Below are 27,463 nucleotides of genomic sequence, written 5' to 3'. Positions count from 1 at the left end.
GTAAAGAGAAGATAAACAGTATGTTCATATCAGTGGATTGCTGGTACTGAAAATTGTATTTCGATTTAGGAACAACTGCTCCAACTTGTTCTCGTGTATGATGTATGAATTCGGCCAGTTACATATAAATACATACATATGAAAGGTCAAGAAAATGTTTCCGAAAAACACAAAAAAAGCAATTTTTATTTAAATCTCTACGGACTGAATATCATATATTGCAGCGCAGTGTTTAGTGGAGGTCTTTGTAAGTAATGAAATCCTAACATTCAACACTTTATCCGTCTATTAACTGCTTTTCATTTAGCTTGTAAAGCTAAATGTTTTCTGAGGCACTTGGCATTTGAAGCTGTCAGTGATATTTTATTAGTCACCATAATATTCTTTTTACTACACTGAGGTGATCATATCAAGTTCAGAAAGTACTTCGCTCTATTCTAATTGAATAATGTAAAATATACAATTCGTCTTGGAGCGTTATTCTTGAGAGCGCCGACGAATTATTCCATGAAATCTAGTTCGAATCAACATCCTCCTTTTCTAAGGTGTATTCGGTTGATTGGTCAATAATTCAGCAACATTGTCATAAAAAAAGTTAATGTTGATGTTTTGATTTTATCTGAACAGTGTGAAACGTTTCCACTCAGTATAAATCAGCTGCTTAAGGTCCGATCGCTGTGTTGTTGTTGTTGTTGTTTTTTCAGAGCACAAGATCCATTCTCACCAGAGAAAGTGATGTTGAATCCCTCATAGGACACAGAGAAGTCAGAGAGGAAGCGTATCTGAGCCGTGTAGTTTCCAAACAGGCCTGCGCTGAGTGGAGGAGGAAGTGTTGAGCCGGTCAGTCTCCACAGAGGCTGAGTGAAGCTGCTGTTCTCTGTCACCAACAAATGGTCATGAGGGCTTTCGAGGTGGAAAGTGTGGAATGTGAACTGGACACCTGAGTAACAGGAAGAGGAGCAGGTCCATCCAGAGACAGGTTGTTTAAAAACAGAGGAAATGACTCTGGAAATTTAAAATTTAACTGTAAGCTCTGTTGACACAAATTTTCTTCCACTAACCTTTGCCATGTGACGTCTCGATTATCCATGTGCAGTTGAGGTTGTGAGGGTAAAAGTCTGGAAAACCAGGTGACAGAATGGTGCCGAAGTTACCCTGGATATAACCGCCGCACAGTGCTGACGAACGGGAACAAGCCCGAGACGGATGAAGTGGAGAAATGAGAAAAGAGCAGGAGGGACAAATTCAGAGAGGGCAGGGATGTGAGAAATAAAACTTTCCCCCTCAACAAGAAAGTAAAATATATTTCTGCCAGACGGCCTTAAAAAAGCATAAAACCAGTTTTATTATTTGTATCTTTTCTGTGGGGAAAGAAATCCATACTGTCATCAAATAAAAAAAATATTTACAGATTAGGAAATCATGAATGGCCAAGCAGACTGAAATGCATTTAAATTAATAATAGTTCTAAAGCAAACTTTAAAATAGGAACATTTGGAATTGTTCTAGAAGTCAGAATTATGGGGCGTACCATCACAGCTGGGCAGTGGGCGGCTCCATTGAAAATTGGGTTCACATTCCAACGGCTCGTTGTCACTGAGCGTGTAGCCTGCCTCACAGCTAAATGTCACCAACGCACCCACGTAGAAGTCGTTGCCGTGCCGCTGACCGTTGACAGGTATGCCTGGATCGACACAGTGATCCGACTGCAACTGCAGAGCTGCAGAGAGGGGAAACAGGCGTGAGAGAGGGAAGATTAGGCACATGATCAAAGACACGCTGGAGTATAGAAGAGGAAGCCACCTGATCACACAGAAAGCAGAGTTTAACCCTGTTTATATTAAAGGTAAACAAATGTGAGAAGGAAGTTTTGCAATTCCAAAGCACTCCTCAAATCAATCAGCGAAACATTTCTGAGCTTTTTCCGTCTTCTACGTAGCCTATGTTTTAACGAGGCAGAAATTACATATGATTAACTGAAGCTTTGCGGAGATTAGTCAGAGAAAAGTGGTACATGTTTTAGAGTGTGCCAATCTGGTAGGAACCAAGTGTTTGGACTGCCTTCAGGGTTTAACCCTGGGATGATTGAAGGCCTGCGCTTGGGGAAACGGTGTGAAGGAATGCATATCTTACAGAAAAATCACAACCAGTTTACTTTGTAATTATAGGTACTCGAAAGAGGATGGCTTCACAGTAAAATTTAGGGCCTGCAGAGATGGAAGTCACAGCCGTAACTCAGTACACTTGAGCTGTACATTGAAGAATCCTCACTGCAGCTTTGTCTTTGATTCTCCTCTGTATAATAGATATATCTCCATCAATTTCAGATCAGCATTAGAGAATGGGCTCTTCTTTTTTGAAGGTGCCCATCATGCACCTGTCAGACCCTTACTTTCGTAGCGAATTCGGAAGCCGATGTCAGAGTGGCTCTTGTCGGTGGAGAAGAGCAGGTACAGGAAGTTGGAGGTGCTGATGAGGAACTGGGGGACCTGGGTTCCCTGATAACTGCCGATCAGGGGCGAAGACGGGAATCGTCCATCACGCACCTCAAGGACATCGTAGTTGACCTCCGTGCGAAACCTTAACAGGTAAGAAAAAGTTACACTTTTATGCAATGTTTACCTTTTAAATACTGAGTTTATTATTTCCCACAGTTTAACTGTAATATGACAGGCAACAGATTATCCAGTCGCACTCAAACACCACCTTGTGTATCGGAACATAATCCTGCTCAAAACGCTGATCATCAAAATCAAATTTCAAACACACTTGTTGGCTTTTAATCAACGTTCCGACATCAGAAGGTCTGAATTAGACTGTGTTCAACTTGCACATGTTTGAGCTTTGGGAAATCCACAGACATTTCCATGCTTTGGTGAGTGCATCTGTGCAGTGTGACTGTGATGGTGCTGGAGTCAGTGGGTGTGGGTGCGTGTGTGTGATGTGTTTGGGTCTTTGTTGCCCATGCCACTTCATCTTCAAAGCCATGAATAAATTGCTTATTTTCACAACCATGTCATCTAAATGAAGCGGTGTGTGATATTTTATTGATGGGACATAAAAATTAAAGAGATACAAACATTTATGTTGTATTCATTTTGCATGGCGTGCTGTCATGGCAGGCATGATGATTATGATGAGATGGCTCCCAAGGATAAGCCTTGGTGAAACGCTAATGTAGCGTTTGATCCCATGAATGTATGCTTCACTCTCTCTTCCTCTTTCCTCTCTTTCTTTTGTGCCCTCACACAGACATCAGGACAAATGACCTCTTCCTCCATCTGCCCCTTTTGATGGCTAAATATGGATATATATTAAATGATGGAATAAAATACTTATGAACATCAAATGAATAATACATAGTATATTAGTTCTGCATCCGAGGTCTGCTGGGCTTGTCACATTGGAGAAATAGAAGATAAAGGTCAGTGCTGCAAAATATATACATATGAAGGGCTGTCCAAAAATCCCAACCTCCATCCACTTATCGTTGCTCTAAGACAACGTCGATACACAGGTTGTTATTTGAACAACTTAGATTAAGGATTTCACGAAAGCGTCTCGAGGCTTCAACTTCAGGACAGACACATGGCTTGTGTCAGAACAGTCTCACTGAGTGTGGGCACTAAGTAGGTCTATGGCTTTGGGGGGCTGTAAACAAATTAGTAATGACTAATTTACTAGAATCTACCAACTGTATAAAAAACATTTTGAGGTAGATATATTCCCATACATTTCCTGACACCTTTTTGATAATTTGGATTAGAAACAGGTGTTACACAGGTGTATATATATAAATATATATATATATATATATATATATAAATATATATGCTTTTATATATATATATATATATATATAAAAGCACACAGGTCTAAAAAGAGGGAAAAGTTCAACTTCTTCTGTAGGGTAAAAAAGAGTTTCTGTCCAGGTGACTCACTTGTCAAATATAATCTTAATGGGGTAGCCTGGAGGAGCCTCAATGATCCATTCACAGTTGAGAGCCTCCTTATAGAGTTCCGGCCAGCCAGGGGAGAGGATGATTCCACTAGGAGCCTTTAGATCACCTCCGCACGGCGCTAAAAGGGAGGGAGCGAAGAAGAAAAAAACACACACACACATCTGATATATGACATGGTCCACATGTGATCCCATGCATCAGTCGGGGCTCATCCCATCTCTTTTACTGCCTAGGTCTATTTAATGTAAATAGCTGACAGCACTTCAAGGTTAACTCTACCGCTCAGAACTCGCCTGCCATCGTGCACGCGGGCGCGCACGGACGCTGCTGCCTTCAGTTCAACGTCAATATAAATGGATGTGGTTGCCCCGTTTGTTTTCGTCTTTAAAGCTAACAGGTCAGCATTAGAGTTTATGCACTGCCCATCAACCTAACACTGTCTTCTGTAAACCCTATGTTTACCTTCTCGGAGCAGAACACAGTGAAGCAGCAGAGGGCTTAGTTACAGTGCCTGCTCCCACCACTCTTTGAAGTGGAATGATTTAATCAGCCGACTCAGCATACTGAAGGATATCAATAAATTGCATTACACTACAAACACAGGCGTATGACAGATTGTCTCAGGAGAACGCAAAGCCACTTTGGCGCAGAAGGGGAAGTGACATGGTAAATATTAGTCTCTTCTTTGAGTATCGTGAATGGTGGACCTTAATTGACCTCTCAGTGTGATGCGTCTTCAAAGAGACAATTAAGTGACTTTTCTGTGAAGACCAGTCCCTACAACACCAGTCGATACACACAATAATTGTACTAGGCTTTGACCATTTTTAAAGGTCCACATACTCTATTAGAACATGGGATGACTCATTCAAATGGTGTTACATCTGGGGTAGTAGCAGCCTTTGCTGCTTCCTTGTGACCCACAGCTAATCAGGTAGCATTTTGTGGGGATGTTCTTTACCAGCCAACCACCAATGGGACCGTATATATTTAGTGAGATAAACACACAAATATAGACTTTGTCGCCCCTTCATCCCTTACCTTCGCAACGAGGAACAGCGTTATCCCATACCACACTGCCGTCCTTGAGAATGCAGGATATGGTTTGCGATCCATGGGTCTTGACGAATCCTTCCTCGCACAGAAACGAGATAGAACTGCCCAACTGAAGGCTCTCACCGTATCGCTTCCCATTCACAGGAACACCCGGGTCTGGACACTCATTGTGGCGAAAAGCTATCAGAGAAGACAATGTAGAGTCAGTGTGTGCAAGGCTAAGAAGATTTGTGTATGTTATTATTCCCAAAACTCCTGTTTGACTTAAATGATAATGGAAACTAGAAAGAAAACAACAGAACAGGTCATTCCGCTGGTATTAGCCTCTTATATACCACATTTGATGCGCAGAGATGCTTATTTCCATTGAGATTCCACCATAATTGCCAAAGTTTCTTGACAAAACTTTTTTCTGTCTACTGTCAGCATTTAGTAATGCCAGCATTTTACAAGGAGAAATTAGTTTCACTTAGTGAGTCACATTGATTCACTCCGCAGCAGTCAGTCTGGCAGGTGGAAAACCACACTATATGCAAATCATCATTGCCAGTTGACACTGCTGCAAGATGCGTTCAGCAAATTAACCTTCAAAAAAACAAAGAAACAAAACAAAAAGATTTTTTTGTTTCATACATCCTCAAATCTTTATGCTTCAAACCATTTTAATGAGTAAGTACGAGTCAAAAAATGCCTTACAGTCAAAGCACAAGAGGCATAACCCCCGGACAAGGCACGTAAACAAATACATCACCCGAGTCACTATCTCTCTCACTGAATCTCTTCCTCTTGTACATGCACATGGTGAGGTGACACAACGTCTAGGTGCTGATGAATTCCTGTTCTGGATCCGTTGGACCCAAACAGAGTCTGGGCCCCGCTTCATCCATCATGCCCGTATAATTTATTAACGGGACAAAAATCCCTTCAATACAGTTTGGCATGTTCTTAATTAACATGAATGATAGGACTTGTCTGCTCAGTCCTGCGACCCCCTGAAAAACCTGTAGCTAGACGACACTGTTGTCAGGAACCAACTGTCATCTTCAATTACTGCTCCTGACACTGATTCACCATGCTGCTTTACTTATTTCTTTATTTATTTTTTAATTATTGCATCCACCACCGTATCGGCACACGTTCATGCACATGGTTGAGCTGTTGTGTCTCAAATTTCTTTTGTGCCGTACACATCTGCCTTACATGCAGAAGGTTCTGGGTGTCAGCTCCAGAGGAAGCACATACTGAATGGCACCTCCTGTGGCAGTCTGTGAGTTTCCCCATTGTGAGACAAATAAGGGACTTCATTGTTATCATCACAATTATTGTTGTACTTAAAATACATTTTTGACCAATCTAAATAGTTAAGAATTATTGGGATTATCCCAACACTGCGTGTCCTGTGTTCCACTACATTTTCTTAAGGCCAAGACAAAAACTCCCAACAGCACCTTTTGGGCTTTCACAATAGGTTATAGAATGATGTGACTGCCGGCCGCCCACAGCACAGGATATCCATTAAACAGGATTACCAGCACAGAGCTACGGAGCACTGTACTAGGGTATGAAAACCTAACTGGAATTTCCTCAGACGTCAGCAGCGAACAAGAATAGATTTTAATGAGCAACGCCACAATGAATGAGTCAGGTAAAGGAGGCTGCATCCCTGCTTGAGCTTTATTCATATGTCAGACTTCTGTTTAGACAGCAAAGATGGGGCTTTTATCACTTTGTCTACGTGACTGAGTGTGGGCGTTTGAGGACCACGTTGCAGAGAGTGGAAGAGTTTATGTAATCTGTGGGAGACAGGAATGGCGATGAGGAGGATGCATCGTGATTCGCTGTGCGCACACACACGCACACATGCACACGCACGGAGTAAACTAATAAAAAAACAATTGCTTCTGGTGATAATGGCAGCACTCAATACTCACTGGTAAATGTGATGTTGAATCCTCTGTCTGTGTAGGTGTGGTCAGTGAGGAACTCCAGCCGCGCTACGTGAGCACTAGTTGTTATGGGAGGAGGTAGGACGTCACCCGAGAAGGTGCCCAGGATGGGAGACTCGGCCTGGGAGACAGGATCAGGACATGGCAAAAATGTGTAAGGAGTGACAAACTAAATAAACGGCTCCTACAGTGAATAACACAAATGGGAATAAAGTAGTAGGTTTAATTTTAGACTTCCCTGTCCACACAAATATACAAGCTGTCATTTCTGGTGACAAACGTTGCTCCTGGGAGATGTGGGGAAAGATTAAGTGGAAGTAGAAGCTATTTTTAATCTGACAATACCTTTCCGCCATCTTTGATTGAGAGGAAGTCAAACTGTTTTTCCATGCTGAGGTCATTGAAGGCCAGATTGATCCGGCTCTCAGGGTTCGTGATGATAAGCCACACACAGTGCATATTGTTTCCATACTCTTGGGGGTAGTTGGGAGACAGCAGCACCCCGTTCGGAGTGGTAAAGTTGAAGAAACAGGAAACTGCAGGCGATGCAAAAAACACAAACAGGAACAGTGAGGGGAAAGAAATAAAAACAGAGTGAAAAATAAATATTGAACTCAGGGAGGCTTAAAAATGCTCGAAATTAAATTAAATTTATTCATTCTATTTAATTTTCAACAAATCCCCATCTACTTCCTTTCCTCCGCCGGCTTAGGCGAAAATTGACAAATCTGTTGAGCGTGATTTATGAACAGCAGCAAAACTTATACAAATCTCATTTAAGTGAAGTGACATTTACACCCCAGTTATTTTAATAGATAGCTGGCATTTGAGCAATACATGTTACCAGGCAGACTCAGCCTAGTTTGGAAAGTCAGTTTACTGTATAAGGACACTGCCATCTTTCACTCAGATGTATATGAACAAAAATACACCATAAAAGCTATACAAACCTAATATGTAATTTAAAGAAATCATTAATTGTCAGTCATCAGTCCATCTCAGAGGAAGATGGCTCAAAGTATTCCACTCCACTATGTTTTCTTGTACAACCTGGTGTTCGGACCCTGTGTATGTAAAACAGCCTCAGAGAGCATTACTAATTCAGCTGTACTTTGTATTGCTGTAGGCTAGGAGTTCTGACACGTTCATCAAATGTTTTTCGCCCATGGCCTTTATAATTAACATTTCTTCTTTCCACCATATTATCAACTGTATTCACTGAGCAAAAATGGTTTAGAAAGTGAGAGACAAACCTTTTGCAACCTTTAGCACAAAAGAGTGGGATGGTGAGTCCCAACCTCTCCTTGGTTATAAAAACTGAGCCGTAGGTGATTTTATTTTTTTCAAATCCCAGTGTTTGTTCCCAAACAATTAATCATCTAAATTGCTACTTTAAGCCTTAGCCTTTGCCTTATTTTTCCTTTGTTCTCACTACTACGGTATCTAGTGTGTAGCAGATGTGTTGGTTGAAGACGTTCCAAATTAGACTCAAACTAATTCATTAATTATTTTTAAAAAGTCTATTATTGTGGGTGGACAAAATTTAAAGTTAAACTTTTGAGTAGAAAGTGAAATGTTACCTTAATATTCCTGATGTCAAAGCACAAAACTTTAGAGTGAATATTAAAGTCAGGCATATGGCAGTGAGAATTTTGTTAAAAAAAAAAAGTAACTCAGTCACATTGACTAAAACCCTTTGTCATTCGGCTTAGTTATTCAAGAAACTGCAGATTTTTGTCCGGCTGATTATCTCATCAATAATACCACAGTGGGTGTTATCTGCGTGGTCAGCTCTCTTTTTCTTCCTCGCTCATCCACTAACGCCCCACTCTCTCTGGTCGTCTTTCACAGTGTTAATTAGCTAATAAGACCCCCCGTTGTGTAAAAATCTACAGCCTCTTCTCACCCAACTAGGGGTAATCTGACTGTTCATTACGTAGCCATTTCACCACTTGTCTACACAGATTTAGACAGTTGGTGTGTGTGTGTGTGTGTGTACAATCACAATAGTAAAGATATTTAAGAGCTCACAAACACAGCTGGGTTTCTTTGCCGACCACTGGTTGTTCTTCTGACAGGTGATGTTCTTCTTCCCGACCAGCTCAAAGGCGGGAAGGCACTCAAAGTAGAGTCGATCTCCGTGACGAAACCCCGTCCCTTCCCGCTTGCCATACGCAGGGATTCCAGGATCTCCACAACTGCCTTGTTCGATTTCTGTGTCATAATAAAACACATAAAACAAGTGCATGTTTGATTTGGAGGACCAGATTCAGATCGCCAGTTAATACTGCTGGAGGTGGAACCACTTAAATAAGAGTGATGCAGATGTCGTGACTATAGAAGATGAGGGGCTGACGTTGCCATTAGATATCACTAATAAGTAGTAACTGACGCAGAGTGCATTATAGGCTGAAATGACAGAGGAGATTCTAGGCAGCATGACTCGACTTTCGCAGTCATTTCCCCATTGTCTGGGCATGCCTTTAATATTTCATGTGATGTAACTTTTCTCCTTCCCATTTCACTCTTAATTGTGACTCACTTGAAATTCTCCCCTCATCTTCCTCCCCCGCAAATATATCACTCTTTTTTATTGTTGTAAACATGCTCTCAATTCCAGAGGCGGTAAGACGATGAGAGTTTTCTCAGCCAAACACAAAAGTGCAGACTCCAGCCCCTCATGACCGACCTTTGCCCTTCAAGCCCCACATGTCATTATCAACAACAAAAAAAAGATATACACGTGTCTCTGAAGCCCACTCTTGTTTCCTCTTCTGCGAGGACGCAGTTTGCATTAGGGAACGCTGAGGCATCCTATCGAGGCATCCAGATGGGGAAACACAGAGAGCGAATAAACTCATCCATCCAGGAAATGACGGCGGGGCCTAATACGATTTTAAATCGCACCAGGGGTTATTCGGGGAATAAATCCATAGCCGGCTCTAATGATGATCATCATTTAGGACAGATATTTAGAGTGCACCGCGGTTTTGGATGTATGGCTTTCCTGAGGCAGACTCATTCACAAGACAACTCATTGATCTTATATGGAAGTCACCTTTACAATAGCAGGGCGCTGAAAGCTACTTTAGAGCTGGCTATAAAATGTATATGACGGAGATTAACGCAATATTGAACACAAGTAATCTGGAAAGTAAGAAAATAGTTGATGTTCAGGAACCCCTCGTAATATCCCACTATGTAGGAAACAAAGCTAAGAGGAGCAGCTTTTGGATGTGGAACACTTGTATGGTCCACTAATATTCTTAGCGTCCTTGTCCTTGTTCTCTTGCTGTGTACGTTTTGTGTGAATTAATCTTCCGTGCACCACATAAGCAGAGGCAAGTGTGAATGAAAAAAAAAAAACATTCAGCGTTCTCATGAATAAGGGAGAAGGTGTAAAGGCACATTTGTTAATCCAGGCGTTATGGTGCTGTGACTCATATTACTGTCAACAACTACACTGCAATCTCTGGAGGCCCAGCTTGACAAAGAGACTTGAATAGTCAAGTAAATTCGTATTAGGTAACACCATGTCACACAACAAACCGCGGTGAACAAGGTTGTAATTCTATTCATGCGTGCTGACGTTGTTGGTGGCTACCCTCCAGCTTTTATATAAACACTCGATGTGACTATATTGGACAAAGCAGGCTTTAGATGGAATTAATTAATTTACCCATTTGGAACCGGAGCAGGTGCGTAGTGCCCGTCAAGTCAAAGATATATTCAAGTCGATTTAGGTGCAGATGAACATAAAGCACTTCTGTATATCAGTGCAGCACCATGACATGCGTACTGGAGTTACTATGTTGGCAATTACACTTGACGATCGTCCTTGAAATTCAAGTACACCTTAATGCAAATACGACTTTCAGAAGAGCACTCTGGGAGGTAGAGTGGTTCAGTGCGTTTCCTTCAATTCACTAAGGGAATTTATTAAGGGATTTTTTTTTATTATTACAATTGGTTTAACATCCTGCTCCACATTCACCATTATTTTATCTGATAAAACTTGATTTTCTATGGTTTGTGGGAAGACTTTTTTCCTTTAATGTCCTTACCTTCGTATGAAACTTTGAAGCCAAGGGAGCCACTGGTGTCGTCCGTTTTGAAATTGAGCCACATCTGGTGACTGGTGCTGACCACAAGGTCCGGAGTGGTAGTACCTGACAGTCTACAGACAGAAGGGAGAACGTCAAAATCCCGAAGGAAAGTTATCTTACAATGAAAGCCGCCATACTTGTCTGGACTGTGGAAAAAAAAAAAAAAAAAAAATTAGACTTCAGTAGACAACAGTATTCAAAGGTGTTTTTACAACCTCACACCCACAGCAGTGGAAAATCTCCAAGATAATGCAGTGAGAGTCTGTGTGCATGTGTTTGTGAGTATTTTATAATTACGAAAAGAATTGCTCATCTCGTGTTGTATTCATGGAGGCTTATTAATAAATTAGCATTCTGTGGTTCCCTAATGTAGCTGCTACGCCTGCCTTACACATTTGCCTTACAAGCAGAAGGTCCTGGGTTTGAGCCCCAGAGGAACCACATACTTAATGGGTTCTGTGGGCTGCAAAGTCCCACTGTGACGTATTTTTTTTTAATCACCTTGTTGTCTGTAATGATGCTTAAAGTTTTACTGAAAACTGACTGATTTCAACTGTGTCCCTGACTTTTAAGAAATATAACCCATAGATTAAACAGAGAGAGATCTTAAGATGCTTCTCATCCATTCCATAGGATCCACTGGAAGCAAGTGATGACCCCAGGTGCATAAAGACTTTGAGCGACCCCTTACATTTACATTATAAAAGAAGGGTGATTTACATATCATGTAGACAATATCCTTCTCCATTTTTTCCCCGCGATTGACACAAACACAAAGGAAAAGTGAAAGAGAAAGAGAAACGGATGCAGAATCAATCAATCGAGGTAATTTATTCCAATCCGAACAGCAATTCTACTCAAACTCTAATCACCAAGTGTATAGGCTGCAAGGGCTATTAATGAGGGTTATATTTTCAGTGACGTTAGAAGAAAAAGGGCAGTAGTAAGTCCCACATAAGTTGTGTCCTCATGAAAAAAGCAAAATAAAACCAAACTCTGTCTGTTTCATCTCCTTTTGGATCTCTCTCTGCCACTTTACTGCCTTCTTAAACATCATCTGTCACCATGACCTGTTTAAAGAGAGTCCACCTGCACATCAGAATGATTTGTTTTACATGGGATCACATCAGTTTCCTGAAAAAGCCTGTGTGGAAGGATCACATTAAATTGTCCCCACGCCATTATCCAATTGTCACCGAGCAGTGTCTTTCAAGTGAAGGAAAAGGGTGGATTTGATTGGTTGTGACTCACTCTCTATTAAGCACCACATCTTTATGGCCGCGCCGCTGTGAGGTTACGTGCTTGTGACCTCAAAGATACAAAATAAATAACGCTTTCTTGCACCACTGATTCACAAAAATATAGTCCCGGGTTGAAGTGCGCTGATAGCTGCAGTATATTCTCTGGCTCTAAATTGTTGTAGTTTGTTTTTGTACAAGAGCACATTCAATCTCAATGATGGAATTGCTCACTCTCCCTTCACATCATAAAGAGGTCCATAAAGTAGGTGACAACCCTAATTGAATAAATTAGGCCATTTTCATTTTGTTTATTGCAAAAGTGAAGAAAAATTAAGTGAGACAGACCTTCCCTCATCCGGAATTGATCAACATCTTCCCACACACGAGCGCATTCTCCCAGTTTCCACCCATGCAAGGAATGAAAATTGATCTATAAAATCTTTATTTATGTGGTAAATTTGAGTACAATTAATAACAACATCTCTCGGACCGCCAAGAAGCATCTGCTCTCGCTAACTAACTCAATTAGGGAACATCGATATAAAGTTTGGACGGCAGTTTTCGTTTTCTTTTTTTTTACATTGAAGGGAGAGACGACTGACAACGTGCTGCGAGGATCTATTTTCTATCCACTGTTGTGACTCGAGGTGATGAAAAGAAAATCTACAGGATACCAGAGATAAAAGAGCTGGAAGCCAGTTCAAGAGAAGAAGGAATGAAGAGTGATGTGGACCATTTCAAATAAAGGTGTTACTTACACATGGAAGACGGTCTTCTGATCTCCGACCACCTCGCCATCCCCTACTGTCAGAGTATCATAGCCTCGCTCCAGGTCAAAGTCCTCAAAGGTCAGCTTGATTACCTGAACAATAGCAAGGACAAAAGGCACGTGACCCACGAGGGAAATATAAATGTCTCTTGACTTTGACTTTTTCCTCACCTGAAAAGAAACTGTCAAATGTTATGTACATGGAATACTACAGAAATAGGGATACTTCTGTTTTTCAAACACTCATATTACTTCAATTCCAGTATAATGAAAATCACCCCCAAAAAGGTTTGAATTGAATCTTTTTATACACAGTTGCATGAACCAGCTGTGTTTTTGTGTTCTCAGTGACACATCAAGGTTTATTGAAACCAATTTTTTTTTAATATCTTCACACATTATATTTAAATTCAACAAAACACTTATGCAACACATGTAAATCGTTACAGTACAGCTGGGTTCTGGTCTGTTGAGAAAAACACACACACACATTTATCGGATGTGATTGGCTGCCAGGCAGCCTGTCCCTCTGCTCATTATATCAGCAGGCTGCAGATATATTTGTGGCCTATTTACTCTGACTTATAACGATTTAAGACACACCAGGGAGGTATGGTCAGGGACTTGAAGTTTTCCTCAAGGTAAGACTTAGAGACGCCACAGATGTATTTTTTTTATAGATTTGGGTATTGAATTCTGACTCAGAATGCTGGCGCTGTGGGGTAAGAAAGAAAAGCGAGGAGAAAAATGCCCACACGAAAAAAAAAAAAGCTTTAAATAAAGACAAACAGATAAATGTTCACTAAAACGGTCCTAATAAAAGGCAAAAAGGCAGAGTAAGGGCACAGAGCACTAAAAAATACAAAATACATGTCGACATAACATTGGCTGTATCTTAAATTCCAAATTAGCTCCTTCTGATTCCACCAAGATCGCTAATGTTTTCTGGACGCTGAGGGAGCAAGGCCCTAATGAAAGAGCTTATATAAATGCAAATTGTACTCCGTCCGATGTCCCACTCGGAGTGTAATGAAAAATGCTAAGGGAGGGAGGGGAGACGGATGGTGTGCTGGAAAAAAAAATTGGTCAGATCACTCGATAAATAGTTTGAAAAGATACTCATCTTACATCGGCGAATCAACAGCTGAGGCCAAAACACTGGACGTTAACACTCAAAATATCATGCAAGGCTATGTTGGTTTAAATGTTTGGTTCCCTGAAGCCCACTGAAAAAGACAGCTTTTTCTGGCCACTACGAAGGAGAAAGACTTGCAAAGACGCTGCATTGGTTACACTGTCTATTGAAAAGTCCACTCATGTCTTGCCTTTCCCTTCTCTTCGGTTCTGTCTTGAGTCGTTCACTTGACCTAACGTCTTCTCTGACTGGGACAGAGATGGCCATTACACCTCGACACAGAAAGAACCCCAACGCCCCCCCCCACACACACACACCCCTCCTCTCTCTGTCCATATCTGTACCAGGCGTAGGGAAGGAGACAGCCCAGGGTATTACTGTTGGTTTCAGAAGCCTGAATACTGGCTACACCCAAAGGTGTCTAAGTGCAGGTGTTTATCTGCAGAAAACTGGGGTTGGGTGTGGTGGCGCAGTCATCAGACAGCCTCTTGTGCGACGTTGCTTTCGCTTCTTGGCGCACTGCAACAGAGGCAGGGATTTGTACAGCTATTTTGTTCAGTGAGTTCAGAGGAGGATACTTGGCTTTAAAGCAGCCCAGTGGCCTTGAACACAACTCGAAAGTCAATGGTGTGAACATAATGGCTATGGCACTTTCATGATACCCTCTGAGCACAATCTCAATACCTCTCCATTAGTCTTCTGTCTGTTTATACTCCTTTCTCCCTCTCCCCCTCACCACAGGTGCATCTAACAGTTCCTTTGTCTTCTGCTGGCTCCACTCCAATGTTCTCCCCACCGCTTTAATATTTCTTATCTGTCACACTGGTCCAAGAGAGCGTCTATCATATGGTGTGTTCGACTGATCTCAGGATGTCCTGCATCCATTAAAGATATGGCTATGGAATGAGTTGCGTGTGCAAAATGAGACTCCCCCGCAGCTCTTCTACATCGGTCGCTTCATTGTTTATGCAGCTGAAAAAAAATCTATTCGGAACACAGCAGTTGATTACGGCTGCTGGGAAATGTGTGGCACACACGTGTTGTTTTTACCTTTGAAGCGTCTGTGGCTGTGATGATCCACGTGCAGTTAGCATTGTTGTCGTATTGGACCGGGTAGTTTGGGGATGTGAGGACACCGCTGGGTCCCCTCAGTTGACCCCCACACATGGGTGCTGCAGGAAAGGACACACAGAGGTAGACGTGTTTGTTGAATAAGTGTTTGTGATTAATAAAAATGCAGGCTTTAGAAATCCACGCCCTAATTTAATTAATTTGTGGAGAATAATCCAATTAAAATTTTGATGGCGTGGGTAGAACAACACCCACTGCATATCCCCTAGTACTACCCTCGATCCACTTATCGTTGCACTCATGCATGATAATAAGTTACTATTCAAATGACAATCATACATTGATATGTTACATTCATATTTACTCATACTAACTGAACATATTAACATTTAAAAAAATGTGTTTCCTCTTAAGGAAAGTTATAAGTCATTACTATGACATTTCATGACAACTTTTATCAAGCTTCAAGTCAAAGTCAAACTTTTTGTCAGTTTTTTTTTTTTGTTTTATAGCGCCATCAAGACCAGTTCTAATAAAACCCATAACTGCACATGTCTAAATGTACTAAAAATAAACACAGTTACAAAAAGTGTCAGATCGAGTACTGTATGTAATTTATTATGACAATTAAAAAGACCGTAATCTCAGAAGTGTCTATCACCCGCTGTTTATAAAAATGGGTTTAAGTACAAAAGGCACAGCTCCTAATATAGCCCTGTCCATCTTCAGTGTGCCGTAAGACTTAGAAGACGTTTTTATATTGAAGTAAATGAGTATGTAAAGTTGAGTATTACTTCACAAGAGTTATAGTGTCTCATGCAAACGGGAAGGTATGTGCTAATTTGCTAACTTAGCCAATGCTAGATTTAATGAATGTTCTGTGCATGCGAGAGGACGTCTGGGTGTTACAGAGTCACTCAGTTGATCTATGCACCAACCTCTCATACACTAATCATCCCTAGTAGAGTGTAAGGAAAAGGTGCCTTAAGTTAAAGTGCTAATAAAGTCATTAATCTGAGTTGGAGAGACTCTGCCACTGAGGTCCATCTCATGGTAAATAGTAATGTTTCAGATAAAGCCAAGTAAAAATCATTTTTTAACTTTAATCTTCAGGATAATATTTATCCTAAGAGAGATGCCCAATAAGCAGGTCGCAGCTCTTCGGATATACATCGCAAAGCAAGACATGACTGATACATCATTTCTATTTTTATATGTAATTCTTATGTTTAAATTATTAACCATATTAGTATATAATAATATTTGGCCATACAGGTACATGGATTCCATTAAAGTACTTGCTTGTAACTCCATTATTTTAGCCCAAAATTAGCTGAGATTACTTCTCAAGAAAAAATATATTTTTGTGCAGTGTAGCAAGGCTTACAATTTTTTGTTCCTGCATAACGAGAAGCACAGCGAAATGAGGAGCATCAGAAAAGAAAAGAAAAGAGAAAAGACCACTTCTCCCGTCTGTCAAAAAGCGACCAGAAGTTTAAAAGCATGACTGACAGGCAGCAACGCTTTAAATCCGAAAAAAGAAAGAAAATCTTTGCTGGCCAATATTCAATGTCAGGCGAGTCAGAGGGCATGACCGGGGCAGCTGCACTGAATACAGCCAGACTATAGACATATAAATTGGGGTCGCAGTGGGACGACTTCCATCGAACATGTGCTCGGACAATAAATAAATAAATAAATACACAAGTTAGCGCTTACCTCTGCAAATGGGTCGATCATCGCTCCAGCCGACGTAGCTGTCCGTCACTCTGAGACAAGTAATGCTCTTTGATCCCTGGAGTTCGTAACCCTCATCACAGGAGAAATGGACTGTGGCTCCTCGTCTACAGGGACAGAGGCAGGAAAAATACTTGTCACCAAACACTGTTTCTGTTAAATATCAGCGTTTAGCATGGAGAGATCAGAAGCTGTAATGGTTTTAAAAAAAAAAAAGTTAAAACTCCCCAGCTGTAAATTCAAGCCTTGCTGCATTGTGGGAGATGGATGGCTCCCATTTGTCTGTATTACAGCTGACCACTGAAAGAGACAATTGCTCTGACAGGAATGGAACTGTATAAAGCCACTGAGGGCATTCTAAATATAAAAACAGCGGGTACCAATATGCCATTTGTAAAGTGGTTACATCTGGCTCACCAACAAAAATTCAACCTCGTACTGACCGAAAGTATCTAAAATATGAGACTCATTAATCCAAGAAAATAAACGTTGCCTTTAATTCACATGCTAATTAAGTTATAATACATATGAACAAAAATCTTAAACTCCTTAACAAAACCAATCCTTAATCATTTGCTTTTACCTGAAGTCCGAGCCTTTTCTTTTTCCTCTGTCTGGGATTCCTGGGTCTGGACACATGTTGTGTCCTTGAGCCACGCCCATCTGGGACACTGTTAAAGACAGATGAAAAAAAAAAAAAAAAGACATTGGCAAAGCTGCATCCAGGAAAGAAAAAGAAAAATCTGACCACAACCGGTGCCATCCAGAGCACTCTCAACTCCACATTTAACAGTTTAACAGCAGGAGAAAAAAGGTTGCTCTGCCAAGAGCATGATTAACAAATGGGGTAGCACTCAGTGGCCTATAATTAAGCCTGGACGTGTTTTGACCATTACATGCCATTAACTATTCTCGGTGCCATCTCCAATTTCCTTAAAATGCCTATAAACTGGTGCCTTGGATTGGAGGTAAGTGAACGTCACTCTGCAGGGGACACAGCACATTCCAGGTCTGTGACAAGCCGGCGCGTACTGCAGGCTCCACTCGGCTTTTTGTGCAAATTTGTATTTTTCCTCCTTAAAATAATTGAGAATTACATTTGTGCGGGGAAATCAAACCAGACAAATGGCTATTCATATTTTCAATTGTTTACAGCAACAAGACACCTGCTCACGAGTACTTCTTATGCTAATGGGTAATCAAAGAGGCAGAAGCACATTTGTTATTACAGCAGCACGGCCACTGGACGCGGAAATGACAAATGTATTGTGCTGAAAAGAAGGCGAAAACCGTTTATCTTGCTTTACACTCGGCGTAAGGTATAATCAACTTGTCGGCTGTCTACTTCTGCGCCAAGTGGCCAGTGGTCACTTAATGGTGATTTATTATGACGAAACTGAAGACAGATTAACAGTGTAACAGTGTTGACCCTAAAATATTAGTTAAACATTTCTTAAATCAGACAAAGGCTCTGCTTTTTAAACAAAGACACAAACACAGATATCTCCATTTCTAGAATGTTATGGATAGGTGGTTATAATATAGATATATAACCCAACAACATTGGGTCAACATTAATTTCCTTGACATAATTTAGCTCCATTATGTGGTAATAAAATAAGAAAAACCTTAGATCAGGGAGATGGCATTGTTTGAAGTGTAATTTAACTTAATGGCATTTTTTTATTTCACAAACGTGTGAATGATTGAAGGCTGTTCTACTGATTAATGAATGAACACTCATTAGTGAAGAAACCTAAGCAACATGTACGTTTGATTCCATAATTGCTTTCTGTAGTTATTCAAGTGTCTGATCCAAACAGCAGTAAAGATGGTGACACTGATGACAAGCGATTGGTCTTCGTCAATGTCATCGTCTATGAAAGAGCAGGGCTTTTTGAAATCTTTGAAAGACATTAAATGAAACATACTATTCATGCTGTATTCACTACCTTCAGTATTTTTAAACTGTAGACAAGTTAAGCCGCTCATGAAAAGTCCATTAACTTCACAGTGACCCCTTTCCCATAAGAGGTCAGTGTCATTAAAATTACCTTTAACGTGTAAAGTTGCAGCAGGTATGGAGAAATAAAAATATATGAAAATAAAAAAATTCTATAAAAATAATGAAAGAAAAAAAGTTTGTTCTTCTCTTGGAGGCAAAAGGATTAAAAGGGAAAAAATAAATAAAAGCTGGATGAAATGAAACGGAAATGGCCTTGAGGCTGGATTAACATGAACACAACTTGTTTTGTTCTGAATTCTTCTCACGTTCGCGGTTGCTACGCAAGTCACGTGACAACCTGATGGCTGTTAATGTGCCAGATTTTTCTCAGAAAAGGACGATAGTGGACAGTGATGTCAGACTGACACCAGGGGGACAGACTCCAGGGGCATGAAAGACCCCTGGTGTCCTGGCATGTTTCCATCTGGGGAGTAAAATGGAGTTACTTTCAAATATTCCTTCAGTTTTGTGAAAAGACAAGATTGTATAGAGCAGGATAAAACCTTGAAATCAATTTTTAAAATGGTTTAAAAAAAAAGTGAAATAAAACTTACAAGATATCAGTCTCAGAACAGAGAGAGAAAGAGACATGTGTTAATTATTAAACTCTGACAACGATTGAAATCGCTTCATCTGTCTTTTTGACGTTAGAACAGCATCTAGAGTACGGTGTATACTGTGTTAGTGCCTCCCTAACATTTTTTCACTGAATAAAAAAATAGTTATTTTTTAAATAAAATAAATAAAAAAATAATGGTACAAAATATATTGTTGTATGTATATAAGACTGAGTGGAGTGGAAAGTTAAAGTATCTGTTGCTCTATCTTGATTTGAATGCTATTGAGGTCAGATGTGTTAAACTGATGACATTTCATTATTGGGTAAAATCATATGCAAATTATAATTATAATTATATGGGGTGTGTCCCACTTACACACTGATATCTTGTGGTTGTTGTCTTTGCTGGGCAACATCTTCACACCTCTGGACTTGAGCTCAGTCATCTTCTTCACTGTGGAGGTACAAACAGAGGAAGACATTGATGTTCCTGCAGCAGGCAAATATATAAAGTATATATGGAGCATATATGGAGTATACATGGAGCATATATGGAGTATATATGGAGCATATATGGAGAACTCCCAGGTCCACTGTAGTTAGAATGATGAGATTTAGAATTTTTATGAGAATAAAATGTTTTGTTTTTTTCTCCTGACACAATATATGCCTTAGTCCATTCATTTTATACTAGAAATATACTATACTGGAAATATATTAATGCATTATGGCAAAAGAAACTCAATTATTAGAATGTTTAAAAATAACATGAGTTGTTTTTTGATAGATTTTCAACCAGCGCTAGGGGAAAAAAAACATTCAGCAATGTTTTGAAATGATTATGTGGGGTTAACAAAAAAGTAATCATTGCAAACTAAGCTGTTGATTAAAATGCATATTTATTCATCAGTTCAGGAAAGACCATCATCGTTTCTCAGTGCCCATCACAGCACATTCAATTCATTTCTTTTTTCTTATTTTTAATGGAATTTTATATTGGAAAAACCATTGTCACTCAGTTTAATGAAGAGATAGAAACCAGTTTTAGCAGTATTATGATTCTAGTATAATTTGTACACATTGAATTGTACAAAAAACTCTGTAAATTGATTGGTGATTTATTACTAATGCTGTGCAAAAGGAAAATTCCAAAGAATTATCAAAGCTTACGGAGAAAGCTGAGTAATTAAGCACGGGGTAGAGTTACATAAAAGACGATAAAGATGAAGTGTCAGGCTGCCACTGATGGATTACTGCATTAAAAAAAATGTTTTTTTTTTATATTTCTAATTAGGATTTCAGTCTTCAGTTTTGTTCTGATCTCCTCAACATAACTATCCAATGTTTAACCTATAATCTGATTGGCTTACTCCGTCTTCTATTCCATATTTTTAGCAGCTGGTTGGAGGTGAGATGTCAAATGGACTAATCCATTTCCACTGCTCATCTCTTCAAAAAGTCGACCTCTGAACCCGCCGAGGGAAAGGATATGGATGTATGCCAAAAGGACATGTGTGTTGGAATGTGCACTTAGATACGATTGGAGACAAAAATGTATTTTTTACTGTTTCAGTTTTTTTATTTAATTGAAAGGAAATGTGTACTTAGCACCACCTTCAGGCCAAGAATGGGGAGTTAAATGATTGTTGATTAACTCTAAATACCCAGATAATTAAAGCTATCAGAAAATATTTTTATTTAGTTTATTATATTTTTTTTTTATAAAAAAATATAATAATATAATTATATTATATTAGTTATTTTTTTAAGTCCATTTCCAAGTTGAATTTTGGCCTGGTCATGGTGACTCAAGAAACAGTTATTAAGGAAAGTCAATTACAAATGTTTTTTTTTTTCTTTTTTCTCCCAGTCTGTTGGTCACTAACTGTTGAGTGATTATGGACTTTAATGAAAATGACATTTATTTTAACAACAGAAACAGCCCCTGTCTTACCTTGATACTGGGCACTGAAACCTCTCAGCTTGTGGTTGCCGTCGGAGGTAAAGTGCAGACGAAGCCAGTTCTTGCTGCTAATGATGGGCGAGGGAAGGTTGGGGCCAGTGAACCTGAACAGACAGAGAGAAGAGCCACTCTCAATTAGCATATCTTCAAGTGGGTGTTTCAACGTGATCGGCGGACTGCAGTGATGGCTGTCACATCAGCACTAATCCTGTTGTAGGGAAGGTACAGCTGAGTCCCGGACCACTTTGAATACGTTGGACTTTTAAGCTTTTAAGCAAGCTTTGATTACAACATTTTTTACTTTGGAGGACTTAAAGTACAAAGCTGTGCTCTATGGCGTCTGTCTCTTTTTTTTCTTTTTTCTTTTTGCAGTTGCAAACTGTTTATCAAACATTCCACAAAGTCAAACCCTGTGACAAACAGTCTATGGTAACAGCTGGCAGGACCTGCCAGTCTCTTCAGTAATTGTTCTGTTTATGCAGAGCACACTAATGGTTCACAATTACTGTGGCCATCACTCAGAGGTGTGAAAATGTTACTAAGCTTTATTATAGGTAATTATTTTAAACACTTTGTATTAAGGAAAAAAAAGCCATGGGGATTTGATAATAGACTTTTGTGGTGAAATGTCAATACATGTTAGTGTGATAACCCATAAAGAAGATTGCAACAAAAAGTCTGAAACACTCAAAATGAAGAAGGAACTGACAATAGAGATTGGCCATGGTTGCAGTAGATACAATAAGTAAAAAAATACTGCAAAACCATACTAACATTTCTGATGAAATCTGGCCGTTGTCTCTGTTCCTGTGACTATCTCTCACGTAGAGTCCATTCACACCTCACTTCTGAGTCAGTGATGCGGGCGACCCTAACCCTTCATTAAGAGATTTTCATTGAAGCAAGCATCTCTCATCTCCAAAGGCTCAGGTCAGGGCTGAGAGCAGGGGTGAGGTTGACTCTATTATCTAACCAGAGAAATGAGCTCCATTTAATGCAAGATGTCTCAATAAAGAGGAAGTGAGAGCGAAGACGTGTGTGTGAGCACGAACCCCAGTCACAGTGTGGCACGCATTCATGAATGCACAGTTTCCACAGTGGCCATTTAGACAACATAACAAACAACGTGCAATGCAGAATTTCAGCTTGGACTGAGGTTTTAACTATCAAATTTTCAAAATGTATTTAAAGTTTTGTCAAAGATGCACAAGTCCAAAGACAAAAAGACAATTTGAGCTTTATTTAACCAGCCAGTGCTAAAACATTAATTTTCTGGTCAGGTCCCAAGGTGCATGTCTTTTATCCAGTGAACAATCACCATTTCCAAATATAATTGTGTTACTTGTTCTTAAGGGACATGTTTTGAACACGATAGAAAATTAGATTTGTCTTACAATAATGTTATACCAACACACCCTTAACGGACAATCCACACTGCTCCCAGCAGGGAAAGTCAGGAGCTAAAGTAAGTCAATAATATCCTCTATTTAAAGTTAGAAATGTTTCTGTTATTGTTACCTCTTAGATGGAGAGCCATTGATCTTCATCAATTATCATTCCTTAAAATTAACCAGATATTTGCATGTTTGTTTCCCTAAGATCTATGCTTCTTTATTATCAAAACCTTTAGTTATATAAGAGAAAACAGTCAGCGGTCCTTCATCCTTCATCCTTCATCTGCTGGCAATGATGTGATGACAAACTATGACTGGTCCACTTTACTGGACAACTCCATTACTCATCTTCATTTCATAGTCGAATAACTGTTTTATCTCCACTGCCTATCCACTTTTAATAAGTGCTTTGTATAATAATTAAACTGGATGGTTAATTAGCAATTATAATCTTATTTGTTTTTTTACAAGTGTGGCCTATGGGCTGCATGATATAACTAATGTCAAAATAAGTTGTAAAGCTATGTTTAATGACAATAGTCTTGATTTACAACAGCAAGTGATGTTTCTTCACCTGACTGTAGAGGGAGCTCACAGTGGTTTGGTACTAGCAGGACCTTTTTATCTTTCAGTTTTTTACCCTGGAAACATTGGGTTAACGTTGGCATTTTGGGTTTGATTTAAGTCTCATTATTATATGTTAGACTCAGATAAACTAAGAGCGTGACAGCAGACCAGACACTGATGGACTCGCCCCAAGGATAAGGAGATTAATAAGAAGAGGCTGGTTGATAAAAAAGGCCACCATAAAAAACACTGTGACCCAATGTCACCTCTAACTTTCTCCATTTCATCATCCAGCTCTCTTTTTCTGCTGAAGTCAATGTGTTGAAGAGAAAGTGACCATGGGGAGCAAAAGAAAAACTCCGGAGCAGGCTGATAGAGGTCTCCTGAAGGGTGATGTGAATGCTTTTATGCCAGACCACCCCCCATTTTTCTTTCTTTCACTCTCTCCCCTTCTCTTGTTCCTTTTTTCCCCTTCTCTTTCTGACCATGTTAGATATTATGTGGAATTGTCTCGAGAGTGTAAGTACACAATCATTTGTCCTTTTTTTCCAAGCCCCTGGTGCTCTGAAGACCACTCCAACTTTTGATAACCAGCCAATCAATGTTTTTCGGCAAAGGCAGGGAGATCGGAGCAGGGGTGGGCGTCTAAGCCATAATAATCAAATTATTTAATCAACATATATCACAACTTATAATATCAGAAAATAATACATTGTAAATTAAAAAAAAATATATAAAAATATATTGTATCTATTTTTTGTTTAATTAAATTAATTCTCAATTTAAACATATTCTACATTGTTTTAGAAAATTAAGATTTTTTCTTACTAATGAAACTCAGGGAACTGAACTGAACTGAACTGAACTGAACTGAACAAATACCCTGTTATGGTGTGAAGGTCAAAGGTTGAAATATGTTTCATACATCCCCCTATAACACATGTAATAAAAATGCTACCGTTCAAGAAATAGCCATAAAGACGGGCATAAATACATCATAGGTACCAAAACAAGATGATTTATATCCAATAAAAGTACATTTCTATTCACAGAGAGTGGTATATGTTCTAAGATCTAAGTTCTTACTTTTCAAACCAGTCAAGTATCATCTTTTTAGAAGGATGTCAAAATTAACAACAAAATTATATTAGTCTTAGTGGAGAGTCAACGTTCAACTGGTCTTCCTGCAGTCCTGATCTGTCTGCTATTGAAATATCTGGTCATTCATGATGGGAAAAATAATAAAAAGACTACAAACAAAGGCCACATGATATCGAGCAGCCAAAGTCGATTACCGAGCAGGACATTTCATTATGTTACCATTACCAGTAATAAATGGGGAAATAGACACATAAAAAAGGTGACTGAGTATTACATTTGCCTCTATTAAAACATTAATGGATTACATTGAAAATATATTATTATAGAAACTAGGAAAAGTCCCACAAAAACATTTTTGTTAATTAGATTAGTAGAGAAATCTAGATCTTTTTAATTCTTAGCAATTAGTTATAAAACTCTGAAAATGCATTCATCACCATACTCTACTGTCTCTGTACTGATCAACCTCATCAAACTGTTAATGCCTCTCATCCACGTCACCTCTGTTCTGGTCGGGGGCAGACTGTCACTTGACTCTCTGTGCATAATTAAAGTGAAGGGTGGAGTTCGATAAATCAACGGTGGATCGATATGAAACGGTCTAAGATATAACAATGTGAAATATAACACTTCATGTGTTTATGCTTTGCTGTTCTGCATGAGAGAGCCAATGAGGGGAGAGAACTAATTTGGAGTGAAGGAACTGTCTGTGAGCTGGAGCTACTACAGGAGATCAATCAGAGCTCTGCTCAGTATTCAGCTCCTGATGTTGGTCACTGTGACTTTAAAGCCAAAAGTTTTGGCATTTTAATGAGGCTGTTTGAATTATACCAGGAACCGGCCTTTACACACGCACACACACTTGCAGATGTAGTCACCTTAAACACACGTAGTCAATGCAGATATCAACCCCCCCTCCCTCTTCCCCCTACTCCCACAAAGACATACACACATGGCCCACAAACAAATCAGCGTCAGAGACATTTATGTCCACAACACCGGTTTTAATGTGCTGCCCGCTGAGCTGTAACTGTGACCTTTGGATGTGCCAGGGGCCAAACACACACTCGAGGTTTTGAATGAACCACCGGTGCTGTTTCCTAAAACTGCAATTCATCTCTTCACTAGACCACCACCTTGGAACTTTAAAACAGTTCAAGTTAAGGCTTGATGTATGAACAGGGGGGAGTTTTTAGGGCAGGGTTTGTGTGGCTCTGACACCAGGCTCTGAGTTCAAAACAAGATGCTGCACATGAAGACATGAAACCAGCGTTGGCCCTGCCAGTAAAGCCAAATGAACAGGCTCAACGGTTTTTTAAAACTTGCTTCAACAGAGCTAAAATGTCTGCTGCTCTTCCTCTTCTTCTTCTTCTCTAAGCCCCTCATGTTTTATTCACACATTCACCTCTGGTCCCATTGAAGGCCTTGTTAAATCTTCTGAAGATCTAACTTTCTTCGGCTTCCCACAACTCGTTTCCTGCACTTCCAGTATATAATTAAGAAAGAAATTCAGGGAAAGAACAAGTGTGAAACACAACACAAAATCGTCTTCATCCATTCACCAACAGTGTTACAACCTATCAATTTTTCAAGAAATGTCTGAGGAGAATCAACATAAATATGGTTGAAGATTCAGCCATGTATTTGATGACTAAAATGATAACCCTGTCGCTGCTTAAGCCACAACCTCCCACTCTTCAACACTGGGGAGAGAGACTAAAACAAAAATCATGTAATGGGAATAACTGCAAATCCCCTTGTGAAAATTGACTTGTTTTTGGTGTTGTGGACCCCTGTCATCTCCCACTTTGGAAGGCCAGACATGAACTGAACAGTTTGGCATGATACGTAATGTCTGTTTTTGTTGTTTTCTGTGGGTTGCCTGTCCACTGTGTTTCCTCCCACATATCCAGGTCTTTGTTTGGTGAGCTGTCCAATTGTGGGTGAATCACCCTATTTAAATGGGAGGAGCAAAGCACACAAAACTAAGACATCAGGAGAATGAACACAGGGATTAGAGAAAAGGATGGTTTAGGAACCAATTATCAACAACCCCCCATCTTAGAGCAGACCAAAACCTGTCCAGTCGGCAGGTAAAGGCAGAGGCTGTGCCACACTACATCAATCAAATAACTCCTTATCCCTCACTAAGAGTCTTTCAAAAGCAGAAAGGTTGGGGGACAATGTTCTTTGTCTTTGCCGATGTACACCTCGAGTGTAATATTTATGCAAATGAACGCTAACCTTTTCAGCAACCCCTTCATGCTGTTTCGTTTCAAAGAGAAAAAGCGCACCGGCTATTGAAGTGCAAATTTAAAGCTGAGTAAGTGACACCTCACTCAGCTTGACATCAAACATGTCTGTCAGGAACATCAGCAAAGTTAAGGCCGTGCGATGATCTGTCTATCCCGTCATTACTCCCGCTAATAGTGGGGGCAGGTTAACTGTCAGGTCTGACAGAACAAAAGGTTGCAACGTGCTGCTGACCGGAATGTGAATCATTTTCACCTCATAAAAAAAAAAGAAAAAAACATCAGAGCTTTATTGACTCTCAGGTAAAGATGTCTTTTGTTTTGTTCAATCCTTGAACAATCATGGACTCGTATAATTTGTCTTTGTTTTGCTCCAATTGTTGGATCATAATTAATGCAAATGTATTTATACGCTGTAGAACAAGATGGAACAGACAAGAAAGCAAAAAAAAAAAAAAAGACCCAAAAGGAAAAAAAGAAAAAAAAGACTGACCCCATTTCTTTACCCACAAATTTGAACACGCAATCTGTCTGGGGACTTAATTCATTTCCTGAACCATGACCCATGAAATGCGTGGTGACTTTGGGAGATATTTTGG

At 39.7% G+C, this 27,463-nt stretch overlaps 1 protein-coding gene across 1 annotated transcript in view; it reads right to left on the bottom strand.

The window, feature by feature from the left end:
• Nucleotides 1–27,463, bottom strand: part of csmd2 (CUB and Sushi multiple domains 2) — a 156,648-nt gene that overhangs the window by 60,098 nt on the left and 69,087 nt on the right. Inside the window, exons 6-21 of the mRNA XM_008331408.3 lie at nucleotides 21,542–21,654; nucleotides 19,964–20,041; nucleotides 17,607–17,694; nucleotides 17,006–17,130; nucleotides 15,266–15,387; nucleotides 13,070–13,173; nucleotides 11,029–11,141; nucleotides 8,996–9,178; nucleotides 7,310–7,500; nucleotides 6,950–7,085; nucleotides 5,004–5,198; nucleotides 3,942–4,080; nucleotides 2,393–2,580; nucleotides 1,532–1,720; nucleotides 1,062–1,178; nucleotides 725–940 (exon numbers count right to left, since the gene is read on the bottom strand). Of these exons, the coding sequence (XP_008329630.1) occupies nucleotides 725–940; nucleotides 1,062–1,178; nucleotides 1,532–1,720; nucleotides 2,393–2,580; nucleotides 3,942–4,080; nucleotides 5,004–5,198; nucleotides 6,950–7,085; nucleotides 7,310–7,500; nucleotides 8,996–9,178; nucleotides 11,029–11,141; nucleotides 13,070–13,173; nucleotides 15,266–15,387; nucleotides 17,006–17,130; nucleotides 17,607–17,694; nucleotides 19,964–20,041; nucleotides 21,542–21,654 (2,297 nt within the window). The remainder of the gene's footprint in view (nucleotides 1–724; nucleotides 941–1,061; nucleotides 1,179–1,531; nucleotides 1,721–2,392; nucleotides 2,581–3,941; nucleotides 4,081–5,003; nucleotides 5,199–6,949; nucleotides 7,086–7,309; nucleotides 7,501–8,995; nucleotides 9,179–11,028; nucleotides 11,142–13,069; nucleotides 13,174–15,265; nucleotides 15,388–17,005; nucleotides 17,131–17,606; nucleotides 17,695–19,963; nucleotides 20,042–21,541; nucleotides 21,655–27,463) is intronic.

Source organism: Cynoglossus semilaevis, chromosome 18 (genome assembly GCF_000523025.1).
Source record: "Cynoglossus semilaevis isolate Cse_v1.0 chromosome 18, Cse_v1.0, whole genome shotgun sequence".
NCBI lineage: Eukaryota > Metazoa > Chordata > Actinopteri > Pleuronectiformes > Cynoglossidae > Cynoglossus > Cynoglossus semilaevis.
Note: the sequence above shows the minus strand (reverse complement) of the source record. Positions and strands in the feature narration are given on the sequence as shown.